At 39.6% G+C, this 9,826-nt stretch overlaps 2 protein-coding genes across 2 annotated transcripts; one reads left to right on the top strand and one right to left on the bottom strand.

Moving 5' to 3' along the window:
- Window positions 1–1,634: 1,634 nt before the first annotated feature.
- On the bottom strand, window positions 1,635–3,536 carry LOC128865886 (uncharacterized). The gene has a single exon (XM_054106277.1). It carries the CDS (start codon window positions 3,534–3,536, stop codon window positions 1,635–1,637), a length of 1,902 nt encoding a protein of 633 aa, XP_053962252.1.
- Window positions 3,537–7,178: 3,642 nt separating this feature from the next.
- Window positions 7,179–9,011, top strand: LOC128865884 (uncharacterized). Its single transcript, XM_054106275.1, has one exon. It carries the CDS (start codon window positions 7,179–7,181, stop codon window positions 9,009–9,011), a length of 1,833 nt encoding a protein of 610 aa, XP_053962250.1.
- Window positions 9,012–9,826: the final 815 nt, after the last annotated feature.

Here is a 9,826-nt window from a genome sequence, read left to right as displayed (position 1 = left end):
ACAAATGACTATTATTGCTTGACTAGTGACTGCCCTCTTGGTCGCGCTGCTTCGCACTGCTCGTAAGTGCCTCGGTAAAATCATAATTCTCCTTCTTTCCCCAACGTTCTAACGCGATTTTGACATCAATTTAATTGATGTTGACGCTGGTCGTTTTTTATGGTGGTCGCAGTTGATATTATATTATAATTGGTGCAGCGGGCACAAATGGGTGTGGTGCAATACAATAAAAAGAAAACAATGAATACTACAACAACTAGTTGAGGTTTACATATCTATTAATTATCTGAATAATGGCTGGAGTCACTTGTCGTTCATGACATTCATTCGTTTTGCATTGTTTTTGTTGTAGACAAATTATTAGCTTGGTTTTTGTACAAATTGAGCGTGTAATGGAGTTGACAACAATAAAATTATATATTATTAAAAAAAAACGTTTTTCTGCATTTGCTACATTCAAAAATTCATTACTTTGCCCATTTCTGACCGATTTAAGATTTTATAAGGAAGCTTCAACTTAGAAGCTTAGCTTGGTAAGAAAATTCATTACATCCACAAGTTGGTTCAGACAAGACGCAGGAGTGTAAAGGACGCGCTTTAGTGGTGTCACAATGGAATTACTGTATTCAAGCCAAAGTGCGTCAAATGACAGCCACTCAACCAAATCTAATCTATCCTAGTATTGAATGAGCTATGAAACTGCATGCCCAGAATTAATTTTTTTTATTGGACATTTTGATGAAGCGCTTGATAATCAACTAAGTTATAGGGCTTTAAGTACGCAAAGGTGCGATAATACGGCTTTTTGTTTTTTTAATATAAGCCAAGGTTTTGGAGGTGTTTGGTAAATTTCATATTTAATTTCTTGTATTATTCGATTTGATGAAAATCGATTATAAAAAATGTAACATCGCTCCCGAAATATATTTCGGTGCCGCAAAGTGTCATTTACCAAACGTTTAATTTCTTATTACTACATCAAATACCCCCTTTTTCAAATATGGTGGCTAAACATAGAGAAATACGGGCAATTATTTTTTTCAATTATTTTTATTTGGTATTCACCCTCTGCTTCGTTAAACAAAGTGGAATGCTTTTCCAATTTATTGAACGAACTATCAAGGACCTTTCTAAATAAGTTTCTTTAGTATAACGAATGCCTTCTGTCCTTTTACGAGGCTCTAATAGTTGCATGATGCCACATCAGGCGCTGTTCGGAGGAGGCACAGCACCAATTGGAAGAGTAAATTGTTCCAACAGATAACACATAATGAAATGTTAATTTTATATTAAAAAAAAAAATATATGTATGCATATAAATGCCGTCCGTATATATACTCACCTCGCGCCCATGATGTATATGGAAGCCCACTATTTTAAAGCAAATTATTATCCCTCATTTCTATTCGCATTTATTTATTTTGTTTACTACGTTTTGCATACATAGTAGATTCTACAACAATTTTACATACAAACATTGAATTAGAGTGCATTGAAATTAGGTATACCGTACATATAAATATGAGAGATACTGTCTTTACTTTGTAAAATGGACAGTAGTAGACTCAGTTGAACATTTCCCTTATGAGGGAATATCCAGCTCGAAATGACGAAGGTTCCATATAACTCTAAAGTCATTTCCTACCTCTTCGAACTCTCCTCTTCAATCTGCTCTGCTCACCTACAGCCTTCTTTTGTGTTCTTTTGTAAAACCAAACCTCGGCGCAAAATACCAAAACGGATAAGCTCACGCCAAAGCCATACATCCACCACAACCAGTGGAAATGTTCCAAGTCCAATGGTTCATATCCAGCGGGCTTCACTATAGTTCTATTAATTATTTTCGCCACCAACATGTCATCATAGATCTGACGGGTCCACAAATCAGTGAGTCCTATACTTTGTGCCTGATGGATCATATTGTTGAGCGCTTCCTTATAAATGGAGTGCTCTTGCAAAGGTATTGACAGAAGAAGATTTTTTACCACATCAATCTTTTCGCTCACATAGAAGAGTGGTCGTGGTAAATACGATTGATGTCTTGACATTGCCTTCCACAATGGGTCCCCTACTGTATAACCAAATCGTGTATCCAAAGAGGAACGCTGACGTTGCAGTAGCTCGAGCGATGGTTCAATTATGAATTTGTTTTCCATGGTTCCGACGTATTTTGTATCGATATAAAAAGCCACAGTGCGATATAGTTTTTCACTTACTTTAATTTTTATTTCTGAATTTATAAACTCCTCGAACGTTGTTAAACGGGAGTATTTGCGCGGATTGCTGGTTAAATACGATTTAAGACCAGCTGCAATAAATGTGCTCATGAAGATGCCACTGAGCAAGAGAAAAATGTAAATAAAGCGTTTTGTGAATTTCGCCTTAAGATGAACGACCGAGCACGAGGGCTGTCCAATTATACTACGGAGTACAACATTGGTGAATATCCAAATGAAGAAACGTAAAGTGTTTTTTGGAGAACGTCGGCGCCAAAGTAAACCTTCCAATGTAAGAACGAATGAGAACACGAATAAGAGCAAGAGGAGAAATACTCCCAGCACAGAATTGAGCAGAAATAAAAGTACTTCGCTGTCGGGTACTAGGGGAGGTAAAGGCAGCATAATAATCCAATCAATTGACAGCAAAGGTGTCGAAGTATCAACACCAGCTGTCTTTAAGCTTGAACTTGCGATTCCAGTCACTATGTCGGCAATATCATTCTCTAATAACGCTAACACATTTGGTACTGCCGTCAAATTATCAATTACTGAATAGGTTAGTGTACCATTGTTTCGCTTAGCGAATTCACGCAAAAGTTTTGCCACAATCCCAGTAATCTGAAAATGACCAAACCGGTCACGCCACACAATAATCCATGGTTCAACACTCTCGGGAACAAAACGTATGGCGACACCCTTCATGTCTCTGATGCGATCGGGGTAGCAATCCTCCTTCATTGTTTTACGTTGGAGATGGAACTGAGGAAAGTAGCTAAAAGTATAGAAGTGTCCATCGTCCACATAGTCTCTATAAATGCTGATGACGTTCAATAAACGCATTTGGGCACAATATTCGAAAAGTAGTTGTTGCTGTTTTTGAAGATCTCCAGGGTTTTTTATCAATTCAGTCTTGTACTCGGTATCCCAGATGAAGAGAATGCGGATATTGCGTTTGTTTTTGAGACAACCGACCATCGCCTCCAATGAATCCGACACAAATTTATTCGGTAAACAACGAATCAATAGGATTTTATCATTGGAGTGGCTGGGCGTGTGCGAGCAAGAGCTGTTTGCTTGCAGTAGCCTAACAGTGCCATAAGCGCTGAGAATTCGAATGGAATTGTCACAAAGACAACTCTGACTTGAGTCGTAGGCGTTGATTATGAGAAATGAGTAGATTTCTCGCTCCAATTGAATTTTGTTTATAATTTGGCTGAGGTTGATGCACGAAGTGTTTGCGAGGTTCCAGTTGCTTGAGAAGTGAGCCACCGACAGTGGAGAGTTGAGGAGAAGTATTGCACTGCTTACTAGCAACATTTTGCCGTAGACTCGTACTTTACTCTTTAAGAAGGCTGCTAAGACTGTTTTGCTTGTTCGTGTAATTTTACTACCGAAATCCGAAAGCAGGAACATTAGTAGCTAATATGTGAATGACATAAAATGCCGAAATCGAGGTACATAAAATTACCGTTGTGCAAGATTTTATCATGCTGAAAATGATCGTAATTGAAGTGTCCTCTAATATGTTACGAAAGGAAATATTTTCAATCAACCAAGAATTTTATTGGCTTGAGTATTTATTAGGGTGTTGATGAATGGCTTGAAGCACTAACTGATTGATGAGCCTTATGGAGGGCAAATTAGAAATTTCATTAAGCGTTCATATAGAGTAGAACCGACGTGATTCGATTGCCATTAGTGAGTACTTAAATAGATTTAAGGCGCAAATTGCCGATGCGCTAGAGGCTTCAAACTTCGAATATAGCTCAAGACGGAGTTTCATTTATATATTTAGGTTCATCGAGTCTTCGAAAAGATGTAAGTGATTTCAGTTTTACACTTATTTTTTGTTGTTGTTTTTGTTGCAATATCATAAACATTCCATATAAATATTTAGGGAATGCTACTTTTATCCCCCCTGGGGTCAATATCAGCCGGACTTCTCGATCTTCGGCTTCGAGTTGCATGGACATGCCAGCGTGTGTGTATTTTTTATACTCCACATTCTTCTAATATCGCCTTGGACATTTTCTCGCGGTTTGACATATGAAAGTAGCCCGTCGATTGCCTTTCCTAGACGCTCTACCACTTCGAATAGCGTGCCGGGCTTTGGGGTCGTTGCCAGTGGGGCCGGAGCGCCCTTATCCGAGTTTGGTGTCGCTTTCTGCTGTGGCTGTTAGGTAACGTCGATATCGAGACGGGATCTTAGTGTCTCCACTATGTCATCGAGCTCATTACTCGAATGAATTGTCATTCTGTTTGTACGGCATTGACCCGCTGCAAGAGTTACTGCTTCCTGTAAGGGCAACCTTCTTGTAACGGCTCTCCGGGTGAAGGCTTCTTCAGATTCGGTATTCAGTTAGCTTACATTGCTTATCATTTCGTGTTGTTTTTTTTTGTGGTTTTATTTAGTTTTGTTCATTATGTCCAGTGTTCAGAGCCAGATTTCATACCGAAACTTATGGGGAGTCATCTCAACTCAACCTACGTAGTCACCAAAGACTACACCCCACCAGGTTTGAATAGGGCTGAGCAGCTTTCTCATATTACAGAGCTACACTGCTCGAGCCGCTTCCAATCCAGTATGTCATAATCAGAATCTTACTAGTATCAATGAATGACCCGCGGGCTGCGCTAACATTTTGTAATCAGCCACTCCGTATGTGGAGAATTCTCTCCGAAGCACCAAGGAAAATCTAGATAACGGTGGGCGCAATCGCAGCTTGCGTCTTTGAAAGGTCCTCTCTTTTTAGAATGCTCCCTTAGAAGGAAAAACCGCCCTGGGGGACAACTGAGCTCTTCAAACTTAGGGTTTAGTGAAACGCCTATTTAGTAGGGCTAAACGAGTTACGTATCCCTCAGGATGGGAGTTTTATAAGATAGAACTAGGAACCTACAAGTCCGAAATTAGGAAGGTTAAGAGGTGCTCTTGGAGAAGCTTCTGCGAAAGCGTGGACGGCTTTCATTAGTCGTCGAGGTTCATACAATTTCTTTTGGTGAGTTTCCCACTCCAATTGAGAGACGAATCAGGATGTTGGGCAATGAAAAACGATGAGAGGCGAGGAGTAGTTCTCTGATGAATTCAGCAGCTTGTAACATCAGCTTGGGAAGCGCACCAATCCTTTTTCACATCCATGGCTGTTTGCTGCTTAAACGCAGCAGGGCTGGGGCCATTGACTCCTTCAAGCCTAGCGAATTGCCTGGTTCTGATGGCCCCGTACCTGTCTAACTGCAGAATTAAGCCATTGGTTAATCCCTATTTATGCGAGCTGCGTCGCCAGAGGCTATATACCAAGATTATGGAGGGCAAAACCACCACATGTTTTCATACCCAAGCCAGGCAGGAACTCACACATCTTCCCTAAGGATTTCAGGCCAATCAGAATTTCATCTTTCTTGCTAAACCCGCTTGACAGACTGATTGACACGCACATAAGAGGCGAAAATCCTAGGGACACTAATTGTTAGAGGGAAGTGTGTGATTTTTACCTTAACAACAGCACTGTTAGTTTTGCCTTCTCCAAACTGGATAAAGAGGCAAAGCGAATGGGTCTGGTGGTCAACGACGACAAAACGGAGTACCTCCTGTCTTCAAACAAACAGTCGGCGCACTCGCGTATCGGCACCCACGTCACTATTGACAGTTATAATTTCGGGGTTGTAAAGGACTAAGTAGGCAACTGAGCAGTAAAGTCCCCTCTCGACGAACAAAACTAACACTCTACAAGACTCTCATCACGCGCGTCCTAACGTATGGCGCAGAAGCGTGGACGATGACAACATCCGATAAAGCGTCGCTTGGAGTGTTTAAGAGAAAGATTCTGCGCAAGATTTTTGGACCTTTGCACGTAGGCAACGATGAATATCGCAGGCGATGGAACGATGAGCTGAATGAGCTTTACGACGACATAGACATAGCGCAGCGAATAAAGATCCAGCTGCTACGTTGGCTGGGTCATGTCGTCCGAATGGATACAAACGCTACGGCTTTGAAAGTATTCGATGCGGTACCAGCTGGTGGTAGCAGAGGAAGAAAAAGGCCTCCTCTGCGTTGGAAACATCGGGTGGAGAAGAACTTGGCTTCACTTGGTGTGTCCAATTGGCGACGGTTATAGCGCCAATTAAGAAGAAGAAGAAGTGTGTGATTTGATGCAGGTATATCTAAACTCAGACTGCGGCTTGTCTGTAAATCCTCTCAAGATGGCACTCATATTTTTTATCAGGAAATATAAAATATCCAGATATCTGCTCCCCTCAATAGGGGCGCTCCGTTGATGCTTTCTGACAAGGTGAAATATTTGTGTCAAATCATTGACAGAAGACGAACGTGGAATAGCAACATTGAGGAAAAGATAAGGAAGGCAACAGTCGCTTTGTATGGATGCAAGGGCGCTATTGGAAAAAGATGGGGTCAATCGCCTAAAATTGTGACTCTTGACTCTATGATACCATAATAAAACCAAATCGGTTGTATGGAGCCGTTGTCGGGTGGAACTCATTGGAAGGGATCGCATCGGTGAAGAACTTGGAAAGATTTCAAAGGTTTGTTCTCAATGAAAAAAATCAAAAGCTTCTAAATGTCGTGGAACAGTTTCGAATGTTTGCATATGCATATGAATGTGTGCGTATTTTCTGCTGTTCTTTGTGAATATTTGACAATCTAAAATTTGTTGAGCGATGCCTATCAAAACTATTATTATATTATATTAATTTTAGTTAATCGAGCAGAAAATACAATTATAGATTTCAAACAATTAGTGCAGAATGTGAGAACATAATTAACTGCGTTTTTTATTCCTTGATTAATGAACAGCTTCATTTAAAGTCAATTAAACTGGCGCTGTCACTGACAGATGTTAAGTCGCACGCTAATCAACGGCTGGGTAGAGCTTGTAAGCACATAAATATTACCCCAAAAACCGAAATCTTAATTAGTACTAAAATACTCGGCTACAAGAAATGTCGTATCTACTCTTATTGGTGCTGCTTTTTCTGCTCAACACCACCGACTCGGCGCATTTACAACGCATCCAAGACATGACAGTGGATGATCCGTTTCTCGATACGCTACGTCGGGCTTACGAAGAGGATCCCTTTGATACACTTTTTCTATTACAAACAGCGAACAAAAGTTGTCTACCTATTGACGAATTGTGGAAGCACTTGAAAATACCGTTGATACTCGTCTCTGGCTATCAGGCATCGGAAGACAAGCTAAAGGACCGTTTCAACAGTAATATTCTGACAGTAATCTGCTTGCAAGAAGAGCTCAATCTCAAGCTACTCAGCATTATGGCCGCCAACTTACAACACAGACGTCAGACTCGCATTATTTTACGCATCGCAGTCGCAAAACCCTCGTCCGCGCTTCTAACTACCTTACGGAACTACTTGGAAGTTCAGCTTATGTCGAATGTGATTGCGATCTTCAATGATTTCTACACAGAATCACAGATCTATCGGTATTACCCATTTCCTAGTGGACGTTGGATACCCGAGCTTTTGAACCAAACGCAGAGCTACTTTCCTTGTCATTACACTAATCTGCAAGGAAAAACTTTCATTACTCTGCCGGGACAAACTGAGCCACGTACCATGATTTATGAAGACGCCTCAGGTCAACAACATTTGAGTGGCTACATTGGCCGTCTGATGATCGCCTTTGCGGAAAAGTACAATGTCACATTCCAATATTTACATCCGGTCACACCAGGTGACGGTCTACATTTGAGCGTTCTAAGTGATTATGTCCTGGAAGGTATTTTGGACTTGGCAATCACTTTAAGCGCATCATCTTTTGATGTGCAGACCACCTATCCGTATATGTCGTATACCTTGGAGTCGATTGAATGGTTTATTGTATTGCCATGTCCGCAACCGCTTGAGTATTCGAAAATATACTTGATGGTCGTCACGACCCAAGTCATCACAATTTTAGCGATTTTGGGTTTACTCTTCTCAATTCTGGACAATTTTATAAAGCATAAATTCTACAAGAAGTCAAGTGACTTCAATTTGGTCAATGTATTAGTTAATGAAAATATCTTTCGTGGCATTTTTGGTCTTTCCCTACTCATACGGAAACGTCCAATACTTTCAATGAAAATACTTTACACTTTTCTATTTATACTCGGCCTCTTCGTTAACAACCTGTATTCAGCTTACTTCCAATCGTTGCTCATGAGCCCTCCACTGCAGCCGAGAATTCTTACATTTGATGATATGCGACGCGCTAATTTCAAAGTCATGCTCAACCGCAATGAAATCGAAATTGTCCAACAAGCTATGGGTCCTGCTTTCAATAAAACATTCAAGGATATATTACAACTAGAAGATACCAAAACATTTAAGCGTCATCGTGGTGAGTATGACACAACATATGGCTATAGTATGCCGGAATCAATTTGGCCCATTTTCGAGTTACAACAACAAACATTCGAGAGAAAAGTATTCTGTTTGGCACCAACTTTAAAGATTTCTGACCGTATATTGATGAGCATACCCTTGGCTGAGAATTCATACCTAATGGAGCCTTTGAACAAGATGATACTGAGAGTAATCGAAACAGGTCTTTTGGAACAATGGCGCACAATGACTTTCATGGATATGTGGGCAACTGGGAAATTATCGCTCAAGGACAATAGTAGCATCGAGCACTTTCACGATATTCGTGTGGAAGATATGAAGTTGCCGTGGTGCTTACTTCTCTGCGGACTGGGCATGAGCAGTGTTGTTTTTATTATGGAAATTTGTGTATTCGAATTGAGAAAGAGGAGGAAGCATGAGAAATGAGGATGAGGGAAAATTGAGTTGCAATTTGATTTGTGTAAGTGAGGGAGTTGGCCCTTGAAATTCATTTGAGAGACAAGGTAAATATTACGAGTATTTCTAATTTTCTATTATGTAAATACTTATACAAATAATAATAAATGAGAATACAAAAATGTAATATTTCCATTTTAGGCAAACTACGCCTTTTATTCAATTCAACGATTTAGCAACAATCACTTACTTAGAAGAGTTCGGACGAAGGAGAATTTTATTTACCCGGCTTGCTTCTTATTTTCTAAAATTTCATTGTGACTTTAATACTTATGAGAAATTTTAAAGTAGTTTCTTTGTTAGTTGCATAAATGTCATATCTTTGGTGTGTGTTTTTCATGTATCTAAAAAAATACTACCCAATTTGCTTCATATTTGCATAGGCGTCAAGAAAGAAATGAAATTCTGAATGGCAGCCAATTGATTCGGTAATTTTTACTTTTAAGATTTATGCTCTAAAATAGTTTACTTTACTTAACGAAGCAGCTTTGAGGTTCTTCAAAAAAAATGTTTTTTTTTCAATTTTTGCATTGTTTTCGTTTTGCAAAATATTAATAGTTCTTAACATAAAAAATACCTTTTGCACCTAAAAGTGGCAGTCAACAAACTTGTCCTAATTTTTGTTTTATGTATTTTCCAAGAGACGCATTTGAGAAAAAAAGTAAAAACAAGGATACAAGGAAAATCCTATTAAAATTATAAGCGTGAAAGTTTATATGTATGTGGGTTTGGCAGGATTAAAAATATGCCACTTTTAAGACAGTCCCCACCTGTTAAAAAAATTG

This window comes from Anastrepha ludens, chromosome 6, assembly GCF_028408465.1.
Source record: "Anastrepha ludens isolate Willacy chromosome 6, idAnaLude1.1, whole genome shotgun sequence".
Classification (NCBI taxonomy): Eukaryota; Metazoa; Arthropoda; class Insecta; order Diptera; family Tephritidae; genus Anastrepha; species Anastrepha ludens.
The sequence above is the reverse complement of the archived record's forward strand: the minus strand, read 5'-3'. Positions and strand labels throughout refer to the sequence as shown.

Coding starts and splice junctions, on each gene's coding strand:
- LOC128865886 (XM_054106277.1), bottom strand. CDS start 3,536: ATGTTGCTAGTAAGCAGTGCAATACTTCTCCTCAACTCTCCACTGTCG.
- LOC128865884 (XM_054106275.1), top strand. CDS start 7,179: ATGTCGTATCTACTCTTATTGGTGCTGCTTTTTCTGCTCAACACCACC.